At 36.6% G+C, this 21170-nt stretch overlaps 1 protein-coding gene across 1 annotated transcript; it reads left to right on the top strand.

The window, feature by feature from the left end:
* Window positions 1-486: 486 nt before the first annotated feature.
* Window positions 487-20796, top strand: nup54 (nucleoporin 54kDa). Its single transcript, NM_001017349.3, is given in 13 exon segments — window positions 487-698; window positions 2073-2171; window positions 10465-10548; window positions 13316-13465; window positions 14135-14364; window positions 15111-15298; window positions 15741-15937; window positions 16207-16261; window positions 17631-17724; window positions 18007-18114; window positions 18448-18567; window positions 19424-19534; window positions 20441-20796. Coding segments are annotated over 13 exon segments (1611 nt in total). The 5' UTR covers window positions 487-652; the 3' UTR covers window positions 20570-20796.
* The last annotated feature ends 374 nt before the right edge of the window (window positions 20797-21170 follow it).

The raw sequence follows: 21170 nt of genomic DNA, 5'->3' as shown, positions 1-21170 counted from the left end.
AGCAGCGGTCGGGAAGTGGTTCATATGTAGCAAGGATAAATCAATTTCCTTTAATCCGTGGAATAAGGTATGTCCGTGTAAATAAAAATATGTTCACAATTTACAGTGTTCATGCACTAGAATAAGCTAATATTAAAGCATAAAAATGGGGGTATATAGTTTACCCTATTAACAAACGCGTGTTTGCATTCTATTTTTTAACCTAATAGGGAGCATTGCCACTAGGAATACAAAGCCCGTTACAATGACAGCAACTAGCAACAAGTGAGCAGCATGTTTCCTATACTTCAGATAAACAGATCCGCTAAATTTATAGAAATTGGAGCCAACCAGAAATATCCCAACCCATATGCAACGCAAACTCTTCTCCAGTACGCATAGGCGAATCCGTCTACTGTAGAGTGACTGTCTCTCCAGAAACCTGCATCTCTATGATCTCGACGTATACGTAATTCCTTACGCAAGGCGGCGTGTTCTCCGGCTTCTGAGCTGGGCCTATCTGACAAGCGCTTTCGTAAGCGCGGGAGTTAATCAGGATTTAGCAGGTCTGCTACTATTTGTTGCTACCTCCTGGTGTGTCTAACTCTGAAGCCGGTCGTGGGAGGTGGGTTGAATTGCTGCAAAGAACCTCGGTGCATCGGTGAGCAGGGGCATGGCGTTCAACTTTGGAGCCAGCACTGGGACGCCGGCCAACCAAGGTGAGCGAGCAAAATTTTCCGGAATGGGAAAATGTATTGGCCGGCAGGCGAGAAGAACCACACGTGACATTGACCTATCACTGGGTTTGCTCGTACATAATTATGTTATAGTCGTGCCAGAGCTGTAAACCACCCCACATGTAGATCCTAAGAGAAAAAATGTAGTAATGAATGAAAAATGAGTGTGATTTTTATGCAGCACACCTTGTTTACACATTTCTGTACGTTATAATGACATTATTGAATGGTAAACAATATAATAACATATAAATAGAAAAAAAATGCATTTGAAATTAACTATTGAGGCTTAGAAGACTATGAGAGGGAGCTCCCTCCACATAAAGCTTGCAATCTTGGGGTTGAGTGCCTAGGCACTGTTTAGTGAAAATTACAGTGACTACATAAGTGTTGATATGTTTGCAAAAACACTCCGATATCAGACTAAGGAGCCAGAATGTTCTTGGCAACCATGTCATCACCAAGCATTTATTTTCGTTGCAAAAAATCTCAATTTACTTGCATTTAAAACCTTTCTTGAGCAACTTAACCCTGGGAAATTGGGAGGCAGATATTAAATGGAAGGTTTTATAAAAGGCCTGTGAGCTGCTCCACAAAGAACCTATGATCATTTTTGATGCAGATATCTAAAAAAAACATTGCTAAATAACTGAAACATAATGAGCGTCATATTGGCCCACTGGAATAAAATAAAAACTAGTGGGCCCAGGTGTCAGTGGGCCCTCTATTTCTGTATGGTAACATGGAATCTGTATAGATGGAAGAATAGTATAGCACATAAAGAGGACTAATAAGGGACTGAGTGAGAACAGGAGGAAAAATTGTCTAGAGGGTGGGCCCATAATCTTAGATTTTTCTGGAGGGACCCTGCCACTATAGTCCAACACTGCCCATAATAAACTTTCTTTGCTGTAAGCAGAGACTGTCAAATCCACTCGACTGAATTTCAGTTATTATGGCACTAACATAAACTATTCAGGCAACAAAGCACTTTGGAATGGAGTGAACTGGTAGGACCTTTCTTTCTAGTTGTCAGTACAGCTATAAAATGGCTCAGGGAGAAAGGGATTGGTATATCACAGGAGGAGCCACCTATATAGTCATTTAGCACTTGGGCTGCCCTCAAATCAGCTAAGTATTGTTTCCTAGATGTGCATCCCATTAAACTTCTAATATGATTTAAAACCTTACGAAGTTAAACCTGCTCAAGTGCTCTCGGAGCAGTTCTAATGTAGTCTTCTTTTGATGATAAAGCCACAAAATGTAAAAGGGTCTTTCATTTTATTGCTGAATTTTTGTTTTGCTTCCTATATTTAATATGTTCTAATTATTTTTTTCCCATATCTACTTTTCTAGGTACAACTGGATTTTCACTTGGCACTTTTACGCCTAAGACTACTACATCAGGGTTTGGTTTCGGTACAACTACCACAACTGCATCAACAGGCTTTGGAGGTAAGAATAAACTTGCTTATTTGTTAAATCATGGTTAAATCAGATGCAGTGCTGCTCCCATTTCTTGAGTGAACTTTTAGAATAATCTTTTATTCTTCATGTGGGTAAAAACATTTAATTTTCACATCTTGTAAATGCATCTGCATTTTTCCTGAGATACTTCCATATTATTTTACCAAGACTTTTGGGAAGACCTCTCTAGATTTAAGTTGACTTATTCTGTTTTGTCTTTTTTTGAAACTCAAACAATGTTATTGATTTGTCAAAAAGTTGCAAGGGGCCATTTGCTGCTACCCCTGCCACAAGCACCCCAGCTCACCCCTCATGAATACAGTGCTGTATTTGAAGGGCGAAAGCAGGTCTCTGTTTTGGAGTAAAAAAAGAATCAACAAAATGTAAATGACCAAACCAATCCTTGCTGAAGTTTTAGGATTCCACAAAGTGATCCTTCAATAATGAAACCAAACTTCAGCGCCAAAGGGTATAGAATAAACAACAAAAAGACAGTTCTATATTGTGTGGTATTCAAAAACAACTGGTAGATAAATGCTGTCAGCAGATTAACTCCATAAAACGACCCCTCAAATTCACTTGTAGATTGTACTTTTTTTCTAATCACTGAAAGCAGTAAGAGTGCAACATTGTGTAAAAACCTTACTTTAATATATTATAAAACCAAACATTGCACCTACAATGTTTACAGACGATAGCGTGCACACACAAAAGGCCCCATGAGTCCTGGAAACCAGTGCGAAGGGAGAAGTGGCCAGCGTTTGTTCAGTGTTCTGTTTTGGAGTGCACTTTTTCAAGATTACTCAGCTGTCCAGTTTCTTTAGACTACTAAATACTGTATATCATGGTCTGGATGAATGATAACCCTCACAAACATTCTGGAATCAGATGTTTTTAAAGGACATGTAAAGCCTACATTTATCTACAATGTATATCAGTGTGACACATCTCCCCCACCCAAATGGCATCATTTGTACTGCATATATCCCCTCCCCTTGCTATCACCATCGCATTTTCCAAAAGCAAATAGCAACTTTCACTGGGTGGCCATTTTTCCTCCGATACATAATCAGATACATTTAAATCTGCAAACAGCATACACACACACCCTTATTTAGCATACATTTCTTCAAGAATACAGGCTCACACAGGCAGAACTGTATCTGATAAAAGTTCTGCTGTGTTTGAGCTGAGCTCAGGAGACGAGGTTAGGAGAGAAAAATTGAAGCAGACAGCTAGAGCTGAGTTTCTATGGGAACCAGCAATGCCATCTCTTCACTGGCTGCTAGACTGGGAGGGGTGTGTTTAGTAATCTGAGTTTAGAACAACTTAATTACATTTTTGTGTGTGGGGTTTACATGTCCTTTAAAAACACTGTTATAATTGAATAATGCTGTGGGTTACTTCATTTTTACTGTCTCTTTTGCTTCCTTTTCCCCACTTTTGTACACATGACTCTAATTCTTGCTAACTTTTCTTCATGCTTCCTACTCATCAGGATTTGGAGGGCTGGAATCGGTGACCTCCAATGCCAGTGGGTTTAACTTTGGGGGGTTTGGACTAGCTGCTAATCCAGCTTTAAACTTTAACATTGGGAATTTCAGTGTGTCTACTGCTCCAGCAGCACCCTTCAATTTTGGTAACAGCCTGGCAAGTGCAGGTAGAGAAATATGAATGTATGTGTATGTCTTAAAATGCAGTGCATTGGTCCAAGAATAGGTGACAGTAGTGCAACAAAGGCATTGATCAGTGCAGCAGGGTAATACTATTGCAGCTACAAACCATATTTTGGTTATTTTGCTAGTTTTCCAAGTTAGTATGCAATACTAACACACTTAATATAAGTGCTTTTAAGGTTTACCCATTGCTTAGTATTACATAATTCTCTGAGAATGCACTCTTTTAATTTCTGATTTTAAAGAAGAACAACCCCTACCTACTGAATCACATAACTGAATCCCTAAAAATTATTTCTGTACCCCATTTCAGCCAAAAAAGGCATTCCAAATCTGCTGCCAGCAGAGTTAAATGGTGCATATTCCCAGTGCACCTTGAAGTTTATCTAATCAAAGTGTGGATTATGTTGGGCTGGACTAAGTGATTTTAACTTTTTTATGCTGCAAGGAGTTTAGCAGATGTTCTATGCTGTTAAATTTGACTCCATGGGACACCTACTATGACAATGCACAATTTAATTTTATAAAATATTAATATTTGAAAGTTAGGACTGAGGTTAAGAACATACAAAAAGTAAAGGTAGCCATGGATGGCCTAACATTACCTACAAATTTGGCCTTTTTAGACCAAGTTGGTGTCATATTTGTCTGCCTATTGCCAAAGTGATGGCTTGTATAACGGATAACTGGATAGCGATCAGACAGATATCTGTTGGGCAGGTCTCAAAATTATGGTGGGCAGGGACTGTTAATGCAGCATTTCCCCAATGAGTCAAAGGTCTTAGGGATGACTAGTCATTGATCCAGAGGCCACACTATTAGGTCAAACCTTGGTTGGCTAATCCAAATACATTTTTGGTGACCTTGAGAGGGTCTCTCAGTCTATCGCAAATTTAAAGGTGAAGGAAAGGCATTTTATTGCCAGTAGATTAGTCACGATAGTGCAAGCTAGAGCACTATATTCATTCTGCACAATGCTTTCCCATACCTGGCTAAACAGCCGTAGAACCTCCCTTTGTTTGTTAAAGATAGTTTGTGCCATTTAAGGTTAATGTCCCAAGAAGCAATTAAGTCCCCCGCCATAGAGCGCTGCTACCAAAGGTGACTAATCGCTCCGCAATGCCTTTCCAGCTGCAAAAAAGGCAGTCGCTGGTGGAAAGACTTGCGCATTGATTTGGTTTTCTGAAGTTGTGTGAAGTTTCCTCCTGCAGGCAAGTTTGCACAACTTCGGAAAACCAGAGCAATGCGTAGGCCTTTCCACTGGCAATTGCATTTGTCTGTTGAAAGCCATTTTAAAGTGAATAGGCACCCGTGGTAGCAGAGTTCTGTCACAGGCGACTAAATCCCTCTGTGGGACATTAGCCTTAGCTTGGTCTGACTTTACTTCCAGGCAGCAACTTTCAGGCACAGAACAACTTTCAGCTCAGGTTACACGGCAGAGATGGGAAGGGGGAGAAGAGAAGGGAGGGGGGGAGAGGAGCAAACTGAGCAGACTCGTGCCATACCCTGAAGGATTTTTCTGAGAGGGAAGGAAGTCTGACACTGAAGTTCATGTATACATGAGCACAGAGCACAGAGCAGCATTTCTGTGAGTGGTTATGGCTGTATTTACATAGACCTTTCTAATAAAGCTTTCCTTCTACTTTAACATCTGTGCAATATAAAATAATCACTTTGCAGTACAAAACTATCTGCTTGTAATAACCTCCTTCTTACAGAACTGCATTTTCCAACATCTTTTTAAGAGCTTAGCTTATATAATTGATTGTGATATCCGTTTCTATTCAGAAAAGCAATACTGGAAATTCTTGGACCAATGTAGTTTAGATCACACACATTCCACCAATCTGTCACCATCTGAGCATTTTTTTTTTTTTATTTTATCTTTTTAATTTAACTTCTTTGTTAAAGCTGGTTGATTGCTGCACATACCAATACTGTATCTGCATGCACCAGTATCTGAAAATATGATCCTGTAGACAGGAAGGAATCATAACTGACATAGGGCTGCACAGTAAATTATAGTAGCAAGTGTTTTATACAATACTTCATTACAGGTATAGGACCCCTTATCCAGAATGCTTGGGAGCAAGGGTATTCTGGATAAGTGGTTTTTCTGTAATTTGGACCTCCATACCTTAAGTCTACTAAAAAAAAAATCAATAAAACATTAATTAAACCCAATAGGATTGTTTTGAATCCAATAAGGATTATTTATATCTTAGTTTGGATAAGTTACAATGTACTGTTTTATTATTACAGAGAAAAAGGGAATCCGTTTTAAAATTCTAAATTATTTGATTAAAATGGAGTCTATGGGACTTTCCATAAATGCGGAGCTTTCTGGATAACGGGTTTTCCCGGATAAGGGATCCCATACATGTATTAGCCTTAAACCTTTTGAATAGTGGTTTTGGCTGGCAATTTCTTAAAATCTTGTGAAGTAAATCATCTCTCCTTGAAGGGGTGGTTAACCTTTAGTATGTTATAGAATTTTCTGTTTTAAGCAACTCAATTTGTCTTCATTATCTATTTTTTATAGTAGTTGAATTTTGTACCACCTTCTTTTAACTCTTTGCAACTTTCACATGCGGGTCACTGACCCTGGCAGCCAAAAAAAACAAAAAACTATTGCTCTGTGAGGCTAATATTATGTTTTTCTTTTTATACCTTATATCAATAGGAGAGGACTTGAATAGAAAAATAAGCCTCTCATTCAAACCACTACCTGGTTGCAAAGGAATTTGGACCCTACCAACTAGATAGCTGTTGAAACTCCAAACAGGAGTGCTGCTGAGCAAAAACAAGATAACTAAAAAAAAACTACAAATAAGAAAAAATAAAGACCATCTGCAAATTGTCTCAGAATATTACGCTCTGCATCATTCTAAAATTAACTAAAACTTAAACAACCCCTTTAAGGCTCATGGCACAACAGTTGTTTGCTTCATCAGTGGAGAAACACCTTTCATATCAGTAATTATCTAATTTGGTTATTTCACCAGAAAACTAATAACTAGTAGTATTACTATTATTAGAAAATGAAACTTTTACTGGTGGTTACCATAATGGTTAGCTCAAGCAGTAGAACATTTCAATTGTGTAACCACTGCAAAATGCAGCCAAAAGCAATTTCTGGGTGTTCCCTGATTGACTGATACCATTGGAAAGGTATTTTGGGAGATTTTGTTTTGTTGCCCACGCTGGAGGAGATTAAGCACAGAAGACAAAACATACCATTCCATTAAGGTGCCATTGCCCTAACTGATGTGTTCTTCATATAAATTTCATCTGTACTAGCAAGATGATTTCTATTATCATTTGGTGATATGCTGTAGTTTGATCAAAATACTAATAAAAATGTAAGGAAATTTTTTTTTATCTGATGGCTGAGGAAACTATATTTATTTATGCTTCTTGAATGCCACGAAAAATTGCCTCCCTACATTTAAATGGCACATTCAGTATTCTGTAAATTAAATCAAAACCAGACATAGTGGAATGTAGAAATAATGATTGCATACCATTGCAGATATGTTGTGTAGGTAATATGTACATCTGGAGCAGAAAATGACCCTTTGCTGCAATTATCAGGCTTTTGTTTCATATGAGTCTAAACCAGGAATCTTAGAATCGAAGTACTGTAGAGTCTAGAATAAAGGAATTTGCCTTAACTTCTAATGACTCCTTGTTAAAGGGCACTTAAATATTTCATAGCAAAACTCTTTCGCCCTCCGAAGCTTTGGCTACTATAGCCCATACTCCAGTTGAGGGAAACAATACCATTGTGCTCAGAAAATGCCCCTAGCGAGTAGTATCCATCCCACCATGTTTGGTTACACGCTTGTGCTTTATGAGAGAGTCTCCCGATGCCTTTCCCTAGGGGAAATTTTCTGGCCAAAATAGTATTGTTTCCCCCCAATCAAAGTACAGGCTTTTTTAGCCCGCACCACCAGTGAGGCAAACAATTTAAAAGGGGGGCTCCAGCTTCTGAACCGAAGCTAAAACCTGATTTTTGTTTTTTTACAGAGGTGAGAACTTCATCATTGTCTGTCTAATAATGTTACCTGAACACAAGTATTGACTATATTGCAATGATTCCCGTATAACCCATCCATACCCTGTTCACTGCACCCTTAAAAAACTTATAGTCCTGTTTAATTGGACTATTTTTGTGCATTAGTCTTCCTCTGATTTCCATATACACTTTCAAATAGATTTCATGATTTTAATTTTATAAATGCAAATTAGTTTTTTGGGTTTAAAATGTTATAATATTCTCCAAAAATATAATATTATAACTTTTAGTTTAACTCTTGTGTGACGTTGTAGTTGTGAATTTGCATCTTTGTTTGTTTGTATTTCACCAGTCCTCTGTACAGTATGCACGTTTATATCCACCTGTTCTTGCTTACCCTTTTGCAACAAGCATGATAGGTGAGGTAAATCACAGTGGTGCATACAGCAGACCAGCAGTTATAATTTGCAGCTTGTACTCTTAAAGGGGCTGTATGGCCAACCATACAATTTTTTTTTTTTTTTTAAAAATAAAGAATTCATGATATTAACTGTTTTTACTGCTAATTTTATAAATGTGTAATTGGACAACCCTTTGCTATTTGGTCCTGGTGGCAGCTGATCAGTTTAATATACTGATGCAGAACGCATCTCTTGGTACTTCTCTGCTCATTTATATTGCTTATATTGAGCAATAGAAATATAGCAGGGAAATATATTATGAAATCTACAAAAATATATGTACTAATGTAGATTGCAAAACTTACATTGTTATAAAGCTGGGCATATGGCCTCAGTTAAGTGTAAGTCATTTCACAATGCCTTATGATATTAAAATTGATAGAATGTACAGTGATTTGTTTAACAGCAGTGTAATGTATGATTTTGTTTTGGTGGGACTACCCTCCCATTACACTTTGCATACTGTTCTTTTAGGTGTTAATGAGCATTTACAAAAAAACTTCACATTGGCTTATTTATTGTTTGTGGATAGTAATTAGCGCATTTGCCCTTTCCTTCCTCTTCTTCCAGTACAGAATAGACTGATTGCTTTATTAGCAGTGTTGTTGTATGCACACAAACATACACCTTCTGCATAACCCATGATATTAACTATGGGATGGTCATCATTGTACAGTTTTATTTGTTCATTTTTCATTAGCATCATCCTGTGATTAAAAGTTTTGTGCTTGTCTTCGGCAGTATCCTTAACTGGAGCATGTTTCCCTGTGTTCTGTCTGTGTTCAGATGTATGAATTTGTCTGAACACAACAGATAGCCTTTACCCTATAAAATGGTAAACTTACACCTGCCTCTTAATTAAAGGGGACATTCACTTTGGTCCTATTCTAAGCCACTTTTAAATTGGTCTTAGTTTTCACTGAACCAGGTAAATAAATCTGTGACTGAAATGTCAGTTTTGTTTTATTCTTATTTTTATGATTTGTCTTTCAATATTTCTTACAACTTTTATGACTTCCAAACTGTTGCAACCAGATAGCAGCAAAAATGTAAGCCATTTGTTTAAAAAAAACAAGTCACAAAATTCTAGTATTCTGTATGCCCAGAAAACATGGTTTGTATTGAAAATGTGGTCTGAACAATTTTATTCAATTAAGAAATGTCTTTAGGTTTCTTTAAGATAATATTTTGGTTTAAAGGAGAAGGAAAGGCTAGTAAAGAGTTAATCTCAAAATGCAGGCATACCTTCAGTTGTCTCAATAGTGCCCTTAAGTTTCCCCATATTTCACCTGTTCAGAAGATCTGAAGCCAAACAGGCATAAAAAACTCTGAGCTGGGTAAAGAGGATTCCCATAATGCATCGCTCCTGCATTGACTGTGTGACCGGGACACTCTAGGCGGCGCATGTGCTTTGCTGATTTTCATTCATTCAGAAGCAGGTGCGCTCCCTTCACAGACACAGGAACAGGCAAGCAGATCAGGCGAGCGGGTAGCGAGCGAGCGAGCTGGGGTGGGGTGCAAGCACAGGTGTGTGGTGTCCGGCGGGGGGGATTGCGGGTGTTTGGTTCGCGGGGGGGGGGGTGGTGCTAGCGCAGGTGTTTAAAAATCCAAGATGGTGGCCGTGATACTGTGAAGTTAAAAGGAAATTTTGGGGAGAAGTTGGTATTATTTTAAAAAATAAAGTTGTCGATCTGCTATAAATTGCCATTGCTCTCCATAGTGGTAAATAAGAAGCTGCAGTATACGTAGTAATTTTAAAGGCCAACCAAAAGCCCCAGTGAAACTGCTATGTAAAGTGGCCATGCCACTCACTTAATATATGCTTCCACATGTAAAGCAGCTCTGTGCAAAGAAATTACAGCCCTGTTGAACGCCCTAATAATAGTAATAGACCAGAAGCCATGGCCATCACACAGCCGAACAGATAAGAAAAACAAATCTGCTAATAACTTGCAGGGAGATTAAATGTGTGTGTTTTCATAACATAAATCAATGGCAAGCTTATTGTTCATTACATTTATGCCAGGCAAGTAAGAAAAGTGATCATTTGACATGAAAAGTTCAATTAAAAAAATATCAATTGTGGTTACTTTGCGTTTATCTGATTGTAGAATGTTTTGTTTAAGGTGGTTTTGGAGGCTTTGGAACTACTACAACTGCATCTACTGGGTCAGCTTTTAGCTTCACTACTCCAGCAAACACTACCTCAGGTAAGGAGACTATAATTGATGTTTATTGTCACTGTCCTATTAATAAATGTTACTTTCACTTTGTTTCTATAAATGTTCGATCAAATGTGGGTGTATGCTGAACAACATTCCCTTCAATCATATTTATGTATAAAGAACAAGGAAGACACCACTTTGATAAAAATAAACTGAGAACTAATCAGCTGTTGATCGGGGGGGCATTATTTTGGCCCCAAACATAGATCAATAAAGCTTACTTGGTGAAGACATGGTGAAGGCATTAAACATTGGCCTGGGTATGTCCATCTGATGAAAACCAGGGAATCCTCCAGTACCAATATTAACCATATAATTCTTTGATTTTTCCATTATTTATTAGAAAAGGATAAACTACCTACCCATTTTAAAGGTGGGCTGCATTAGTGAGATTTTCTGTTTATATGCTTTATATCGAACACAACAGCTGGCAAAAAAAATTGTCTAGGTGCAGTAACCCTTAGCAACCAAAAAGTACACACTAAATGCAACCTGCATATTGGCTGTTACAGGTGATTCAACTTTGCACCATTTATTACATCTTTAACAATATTAAAATTTGTCTAATAAAAATAAATGCTATGTAAGAAGCCTATCCTTGCAAAAAGAACGTTATCCCTCAACAACATGGGTGTGCAAAGTGTATCGGTTATACAGGCATTTTAATCTTTGTCACTGGGCAACTAATCACCCCATCTGCTACTGCCCTTAAGTAACTTCAACCACACACCAGTGTGCTACAGTAGATTAGCGTAATTCCAATTCTGTAACAAGATATAGGCTTCTAAATGTATAAAAAAAAAAATTTTTTTAAATCATATTTTCCATAATATAAAAACACATACCAGAAACAAAAATTATTTTATGCACAAAAATACAACTGATTTGGAAAGTCCCATGTCTCCTGAACGTGCCAATACCAAATATATTTTGTTTTATGGAGATTTCTCACTTGTATAGGTCAAAAACTCCCAGCAGTACACTACCAAATTTCCAAAGCACTGCTCCAGAAAGCTGCAAGATTTCAAGGCCAAAAATTCCACTAACAGAAGGTTTATCCCAGAAAATTATACATTTCTGGAAAGAACAGATTCTGGGTAATCCAGAGTAGGCACAATTGTCTGTCTACAGACAATTTGATGCCCAATATGTATAGGTTTACTAAGTATGTGGCATGTAGGGGCCCCAATGTGAACATACCCCCATATGATGTGTCATTTCTGTTATTTCAGCTCCTGCAAAATCAACACATTTAAATCATTATATGTGGAATAATGCTAGTATAAAATACGCTCACCCCAGAAAGTCATATATTTTTGGAAAGTACACATTCCCCCGAATCTAAAATAAGGACCCATGAATTTTTTACTCTAAAGTACCAAGCCGCAAAGCTTTTCTAAATTTGGCAATTTTGATGACAAAAATCCCCACTGAACAGTTTGATACCCTATATGTATAGGTTTACCCAAATATGTGGCACATAGGGGCCCCAATGGGAACATTCCCCCATATTATCTGTCATTTCAGCTCCTGCAAAATCAACACATTTACATCCTTTATGTGGAATAATGCTACAAACAAAAGTACACTCACACCACAGAAAGCCATATATTATTGGAAAGTACACATTTCTTTTTGCTCAAAAGTACCGCACTTGGTACTTTCACATAAAAATGTTGCAGTTTGCTGCATTTTTCTTACACAGTTTCTTGCATACAAAGGCAAATCACCCCAAATAGGAACACCTAAGGTCTACTGAACAGTTTGATGCCCAATATGCATAGATTTACCAAAGTCTGTGGTATATACTGACCCCAAAATGAAAATAGCGCATATGGATTTCTCGCCTGCCAACTCAGCTTTTGCACAGAGCCCCCTGACAGCGTATTATGTGCCGTAACACCATCTAACTATAGAGAGACCCCCCAGAAAACCATATCTTTTTTTGAAAGTACCCATTTTGAATTCATCAGAATGTGTAAAGTTATTTTTGTACACCAAAGTTACACATGGCAAAGCTATGCTAAAAACGGATCAGGAATACTAATACAGGGATAAAAATGCAATAAAACCACAAAAATTGTGCAAATAGTGAAATGACAAAATAAGTCACACAACAGTTTAATTAGTGGTCAGAATATCTGATCCAATAGTCACACTGTCAAAATAAACAGTTTTTAGGGACAAAAAAAGTTGTGTATACATGTGTGTAAATTTTTTACAGTGTAAAAGTTGTGTAAAAGTTGTGTAACAGTGTGTAAGTGTGTATATAAGTGTGCAAAATGAAAAAAAAAAAAAAAAAACTGCTGAAGTGTGTGTGTATAAATGTAAAAAAAAATCAACCTTACCTGTCCTGAAGCTTGCCTGGTCCTCAGTGCTGCAGTCCTGGTCCTCCATGTGCAGGAGGTCAGTGGGCTGGCGCTGGGGGGGGGAGAAGGAAGCGGGACCAAGTAGCAGATGCAATGGGGTCGGCCCTGCGGCTCGTTGCCCAGGGGACTGTCATCACTAAAAGCCACTTCTGCAGAGAGTATGGCGCACGTCGTTGGCAAATAAAACTTTTTTCTGTAACAACGTACGTTGTTGGCATTTAAAGGGTTAATAAGCACTGGAGTAGATAATTTGTCACTGCATAAAAAAAAAATCATGCAAAAAATTACAGCATAATATTGTCTTTTCTCTATTGGATGTGTTTGTGTTTATTTAACACACATGTAATATTTTCTCAAAACATTTTCAACCATATTTTACAAAGGTCTCTTTGGTGCTACACAAAATAAGGGATTTGGCTTTGGAACTGGTTTTGGATCAACTACAACAAACACAGGTCTAGGTACTGGACTTGGAACAGGTTTGGGCTTCAGTGGATTCAATACATCCCAGCAACAGCAGCAACAACAGCCTGGTTAGTATGTAAGCGCTACTGGTTAGGATTCTTCTTTTATAAAAAAATATGCATTGAAAAACAAAAAATTAAAATTTGCGCAACCTCACTGCCCTCACCGTGAAAAACCACCTATGCTGCTTCAAATGAAAGCTCTGTTTCTCTAATCTAAAGGTGTGGCACTGGTCGTTTTTATGGGGGAAAAAAAGAACATCCCATGTCTGTTTATAATCCCTAATAATGTACTTGTACAGAGTAATCATGTCCCGTTTCCAGTTGTACTACTTTTGATCAATAAAGTTTTTTTATAAGCTATGATTGTCAGTATATGTTGTAAACACATACATATGTAATTTGTTAGCTGTGTATTCAGTTACACACAGAAAATGTGTTTTGCACTATATAATATATATATATATATATATATATATATAGATATATATATATATATATATATATATATATATATATATATTGATAGATAGCTAGAATTACCATATATATTGATAGATAGCTAGAATTACCAAAATGGCATTTGTAACTTATTTCACAACAGAGTATTGCTGTTAAATGTCCTAGCAGCTTATATATGCATTAGTGTTACAATTGCTAGTATTGTGGGCTCTTAGTTATACAAAAATATTCAAATTAGTAAAATCATACTTATGTAAGATGTGTTTTGTTTTGTAGTAATTGGATGTGGTCTTTTCAACCAATCTGTTCAAAGCACGCCACAGTCGAACCAACTCATAAACACTGCTAGTGCTCTTTCTGCGCCAACTTTACTCGGGGACGAGCGAGATGCAATCTTAGCAAAGTGGAACCAACTTCAGGCCTTTTGGGGAACAGGCAAAGGCTTTTTTATGAATAATACACCCCCTGTGGAATTCACCCAGGAGAATCCATTTTGTAGGTTTAAGGTAAAGTTGGGGAAAAAAAATTGAAAATACATTAGGAGTCAGTTTTCTTTAGGTTACAATACTTTAATGTGTGTGTGAGGTTTAAACAGTAAAGCAGTAATGTTAAACTATGAGATAGCTTTTTGCAAGACCTCTCTGAGTGCACAGCCACACATTTGTGGATGGTAATAGGAAGTACAGGAATTCACTGTTTGCAAAAAATGCAAGAAATGCATGTGGTTAGTATTAAAGGTATACTGTTGCCAGAGTACAAAAGAGAGTTTGTATATACCTGTAAACAAAGTGAAATAGTGTGTAACGTAGTGTAGTTTTTTTAATCAAGTGTTTAATTCACTGCTTTCAAGGTTACTGTTAAAAAATGGGGTAATTTAGTGATGGTAGTATTCCTTTATGGATTAACTTAATTTTCGTAAAAAGAAAGTGTTATTATGCCCCCCCCCCCCCTTTTTTTTTATAGAAGTCAACTGATTGAGCAACATGATTTTCCAAAAATGCATCAGATATATAATTTGATAGTATAGGTGCAGTTATCTTGTGGCAGTTATTCTGGTTGGTTCTAAGTTTAATAGTAAGAGTTTTAATTTTTGTTAAATACACCTAGACCTTTTCTCCTGATTTTTCATTGTTACGTTAAAAACATCACATAGAGATGTGAAAATAGTATTTTTATTTTATTTTAACTAGAGCCAATTCATCTAAAGTCTAATCCTTTTTCTTTTTATTCCTTACTTTATAATTTCTTTTAGGCTGTTGGTTTCAGCTACATCCCCAACAACAAAGATGAAGATGGTTTGATATCTCTTATTTTCAACAAAAAGGAATCTGACATCCGAGGGCAGCAACAGCAGCTAGTGGAATCTCTGCATAAAGTCCTTGGGGGACACCAAACATTGACTGTAAATGTGGAAGGTGTTAAAACGAAGGCAGATGACCAGTAAGTGTTGCCAAACTCTCCTATAAAATATATAAATAGTTAATTTTCTTAGTGGGGATATGCTGTTCAGATAGCTTTGTTGGATTTATGACATTACAGTGGGCATTTCAGATTATAGGTTTTTCTTCACACTATAGTTAACATTGCACATTATTTCTAGCAGACAAAACAAAAAAGTAATCAATTGCAGTAACATATTAGAACATTTTAGTTCCCTTATCAAGCTGATTACAGTAAAGCGGTGGTGTATATATCAGAGAACACCTTATAATCAGCTTGAAAAAGGAATTAAAATGTTCAGAAAGCTTGCTATGGTTATCTTAGTTAGCCAATAAAGGTATTGCCTTTATACCACTTTTGTTTTTCTCCATTTCAAAAGGGTTGCTCTGTAACATTTTGACTGGCCAACAGTTGCATTTTATTTTTCTACATTTTATTTTAGGACGGAAGTCATAATCTATGTTGTAGAGCGGTCTCCTAATGGAACTTCAAGGCGAGTTGGAGCCAGCGCTCTTTTCAGCTACTTTGAACAAGCACATATCAAGACTAACCTACAGCAGCTTGGAGTCACAGGTGCAATGGCTAGAACAGAACTTTCTCCAGCACAGATTAAGCAACTCATACAGAACCCTCCTTCAGGTATTGATTGTAAAAGATATTATTTCTGCTCTTATTATAACTCCTGTGTGTATGTATAAAATTATATATATATATATATATATATATATATATATTTTTATTGACATATTTTTATTGCTGTTCACAAAGTGGTGAAGTTTTCAATATTTAAAAGATTGGCACTATACATAAGACACCTCTTTATATAAACCTAACTAAGATAAGGAGAAACATTATGAAGCATTAAAGCTGATTAAAGACTTAATATTTTGACTATATATTTTTATTAGGTGTTGATCCAATTATCTGGGAACAAGCCAAAGTGGACAATCCAGATCCTGAAAGGTGAGGTAGAACTATAGAACACATCCCAAAAGTGTTGTCTATGAAGATTCTCATTCATCCAGATCATGATGTACAGTATCTAGTAGATTTAAGTCTAAAACAACTGAACTTTCAGAGTTTTCTTGAAAAACGCTTCACCACAAATCCAAGTGGCTTCTTCAGTTCAAATGAGCTGTAGGGAATTCCCTGGCATTTAAGCCCATGAGGGTAGTACAGTCACAGACATTCAATCACAATGGTTCCATTGAACTTATTTATTTGGCTTATTTCAGTGTTGGCTGAAAGTCACAGGTGTGAGAGTGTGATCTAATCACTTTTTTTTTTATGCTAAAAATGCATTCTATATTTTGTGATAATTTGATGACCACAGGTCTCATTAATTATAGATTTTGGAATAGATTTGGCCATTAGAATATCTGCAGGAATATCTGCTTATTCGGTAAATTGGCTAAATGAGCAGGTCTTTTACCCAATTCAGCAACACATATCTAATCATGATTGGATCATATTGATGTAGACCTGTCCGAAAAAGCCCACAAACATTACCAAATGAAGTGCTTGGATGAAGGAGTTTCCCCTGGCTTGTTCACTGGCCACTGTTTAGATATTGATTTGAGAAAGGGGCATCATTTTGGTCTCATACAAAGGCCATACAAAGTCTCATACAAAGACCGTTGACTTAATAAGTTGCAAAGGCATTAGCCAATATATACCCATGAACAAACTCCAATATTTTGCTAAATTGTTTTTCCTGTAAAAAATAACCATTGCAAATATGTTTTCTAAATAAAGCAGAAGTTCTGGGTTGGAAGCTCAGGAACGCTCCTAAAATTTTCATTTACGAATACCCTAGAGATTGAGGCTTACCCAGTGGGTTTTAAAGCACAGCCAGGGCAGTATGCTGATTGAACTCCCAAATTGAACTCTTGTTAAACCCTTTTGGGGCTCATCAGTCACAGGGTTTATCAATCTGCATATGTAGAGCCAGGAAAGTGGACCCACTAGAAAAGCATTTTTGTTGGAGAGGTGTTCTCATATGTATGAAAAGCAGAGGGAATTGTGGGAAGAAAGTCCAGGATTGCTTGATAAAGTGAACTCAACATAAAAATGTTAAGTTAAACAACAGGGCTGATATAATATAAGTATATTTGATTGGAGTGAACTTTGAAACAGACTGATGTCTCCTGAGATTATATTTTTAATGAATTAGGAACTTTGCCAATATGTGCAAATATTTGCTCTTTTTTTATTATGCATTTATACAGACATGCTGACAGAAAATTTTGTTCTGGTGTTAAGCCTGTTACGAGAGATATGCAAACAGATACCAGTGCTGTAGACACAACTAACATTTTTTTTATTGTCCCAGGCTTATCCCTGTTCCTATGATTGGCTTCAAAGAGCTGCTGAGAAGACTTGAAGTCCAAGATCAGATGACAAAGCAACACCAGAGCAGACTTGATGTAAGATTTAAGTACAATGTTTTCATTGTCCCCTATATAGACTATGGTTCTCTTATACAGGGAATCTCCTTTTCTTTTGTCTCTAAACTACTAGTACTTAATTCTTTATTGCAACAGTCATTTTGTATTTATATTCTATTATTGTATTTTTCTTAATATATTATTTTAATGAACAGCACTGTGTCTACAAGTAGTGACATATATAAATAAAATACAATAATAATGATACATATATAGGGTAAAATTCAAAGAAAACATTAATGGCCTAAATATCATCCTCAGATTATTTCGGAAGATATTGGAGAACTTCAGAAAAACCAAGCTACAACAATGGCTAAAATTGGCCAATACAAAAGGAAACTAATGGAACTTTCTCACAGGGTACTTCAGGTAATAATGTTTCCCTCAAACTTTTATAGAATTTGCATTCAAGCACTGCCCAGTATTTATTCCCTTGTCAGTTATGCTCAATCTTTGAGTTGTTATATTTACGTAAAAGCTAAAGTGCTACCAATTTTGTATTGTGTTTTTGACTTTTAGGTGCAGAAGCACACATAGTACTTATGCTTAACTTGTTTATGGCATTATTTGGCACTTAGCATTGCTTTGCCATTGCTTGTTAAAAAAAGAAGGGACAGTTCAAGATGCTTTCATGCATTTAAAAACAATTTGTACTGTATGGGATATAAAGGTTAAATTTACAGTGCAGTGTATGTTAAACAGGTTTTAATTAAACAAGAAATACAAAGGAAAAGTGGATTTGCTATCCAAGCAGAGGAAGAGCAATTACGTGTACAGCTTGACACAATCCAGAGTGAACTTAATGCACCAACCCAGTTTAAGGTGAGTAATAAAATGTAATTTCTACCTTTGGTCAAATATGCGTGCTTCTTAGTGTCTTTTTACTAAGGGGGGGGGGGGAATGGCTTAGTTGTTCCTGGACTCCGAGTCAAATGCTTGTATTAAGTTCCTTTATAATGTTCTCAAGGCCTTTGACAAGTCAGTTAATTTTGTTGTCCCTCAGACACCTCCTCTACTGAAGTTGTGGGGCAAGTCACGTAATATCCTTTTGCACCAAACACGCTTGAAAGCTGTACAGAGTAAGCAGTTGATTTTGGTGAAAATAAGTAATGTTGAGTATTACTCAACATTCATTTTATGTATGTTGTTTGGGTTTATGTAAAAAAAAAACCACCTTGCCTTTATGTGTGCTCTGTAATTATTTAAAATCCAATGACAGTATGAGTCAACTTATTTTGAGACACCAATGTCAGATTTACAACTGAACAAAAGTATTTTTATGTGCCTCATTGCTGGCTCTGCATACTGCACACACATTTAAAATATGATTTTGCAGCCACCATAATGTTAGATACTGTTTTGTGGATTATTCAAGTGATGTGCAGGTGTTTTGTTACTATGTGCATATCTAGAATTTATTTTTACACATTTTAAATGTGTTCCTTCGTGCCCTCAAAGAGCTGCAAGTTTGACATCAACTGTTTATTTCCTCCAGCTATATAGCAGTCTCTACATATAAAACAGAAGCAGCAACTAAAACAATGGTTTAATTTAAAAACTTTGTCATTCTAGGTCACAGCAAATGAGACAAGAATCAACTAACTAACAGTTGCTTTTTCCTGTGTTGTGTATCATAAATATATTGATTGACAAAATTACTTTTTAACCTTGTTTTTAGGGTAGACTCAATGAACTCATGTCACAAATAAGAATGCAGAATCACTTTGGAGCTGTACGGTCTGAAGAAAAATATTATGTTGATGCAGATCTTTTGAGAGAGATCAAACAGGTAAATTATTTGCATTTTAATAGCTGTCTTTAATTATTTATTTGAACTGTTTGTGGGGAAAAGAAGTGCAGATTTCTGGGTTGCACTTATGTGCTGCAAGATACCCACTTTTTCTACTTTAGCTTGTCTGGTTCTAGTCCCTGCCAGGAGTACATGCACATTAAAGGATCAGCATATATGAATGTGTTATAACAGACAGGGTGGTGTACTATGTGCTTGCTATGCCCCTTTGCTGTATGCCCTGTTATAGGCCATTTCCAAACATTTTTAATCAAACTGGTAATTAGTTTATTTCTGCACAACTAGTAAATGAGACTAATTCAGTTGCTGATTATTTAAGGTTTTTGTATTCATAGGCCAACCTATAGGCCAAATATTCTAATCTATGCACTGCAAGTTATGCCCCAGGCATGGCTGAAAAACATTTTAAACCATATTATTTCTGACTTCTACTTCTTTACGCCTAAATTTACTGCAGTCATGTGGTAATGCAATAAAAGGTCCAAAGTTTGTCTAGCTTGAATATTCCAAAGCAGTAATCCTTATTGAGATTTATTTTACATATCTCAGAACAGCCAAATATTATAATGCTTTGTCTCAATCACTGTTCATTATATAAACATTCAAAACAGAGGCCAGGGATAATCCCAAAGTCTAAAAAGACAGAGAAATTCACAGAGGCTCTCTAGTGGCCAAAATAGATAATTAAAATAATAATGCAAATATACTCATTCACAACTTAAAGTTGAAACATCTTTTTTATTAGAAATACATATGTATTTCTTTAAAAGAGAATCTCACATTTAAAATAGATCCCAATGTGGAATGACATTCATAATTGTGCTGCTTTGCATTCTGTATCCTTAATGTACACAATTGTGATTTAAACTCTTCTCCTTTTCCCAGCATCTAAAACAACAACAAGAAGGTTTGAGCCATTTGATCGGCATTATCAAAGACAACCTTGAGGATATAAAACTAATCGAACAAGGACTCAATGATAGTCTTCACATGAGAACTGGACTCTTAAGCTGACAAGACACACAAACTCTTACATGTTAAGCGCTGGCAACTTCAATTCAACATTTTTCAATTCAACATCAGGAACAAGCTTCTGCAAGGTTGTAGTTCCTCTGTTAGCAATAAAGTAGTTATCGTATCTACCACCATATCCTTTTGAGAGGAACATCTCATTAAAATAATATTAGAAAATTTAAATGTCTTTTATATTGCTCTTACCAGATTAAAATATTTTTAGAGGCTATTTTTTTTTTTTGCTTTCTGAAAGGGGCACCTATCAAGTACTAGTGTACCCCTGTTACCATTGCCCTTAAGCACTGTAGCTTAATAAAAGCTGACCATACACATTGAAATTTCATTTTGATGTGTCCAATTAGGCCACCAATGCTCTGGTCACTGAGGCTATGGTTGGATTAGCCCAATTTGGCCTAAAGTTCGATTCCTACTGCAGGTAGATGTGAACCACAGAAATGCACATGTGGTCCTCATCTTATGGGATTATCAGATGTGCCCAATAAATACCTGCCTGATTTTTAGGCACCCATAATTGGGCCAAAAAGATGGTGTCTCGGTAAGGAGCGGCCAAATCAGCAGCTTATATTGGCCGTGTATGGCC

Source organism: Xenopus tropicalis, chromosome 1, assembly GCF_000004195.4.
Source record: "Xenopus tropicalis strain Nigerian chromosome 1, UCB_Xtro_10.0, whole genome shotgun sequence".
Taxonomy (NCBI): domain Eukaryota; kingdom Metazoa; phylum Chordata; class Amphibia; order Anura; family Pipidae; genus Xenopus; species Xenopus tropicalis.
This window is presented reverse-complemented; position numbering and strand designations above follow the sequence as displayed.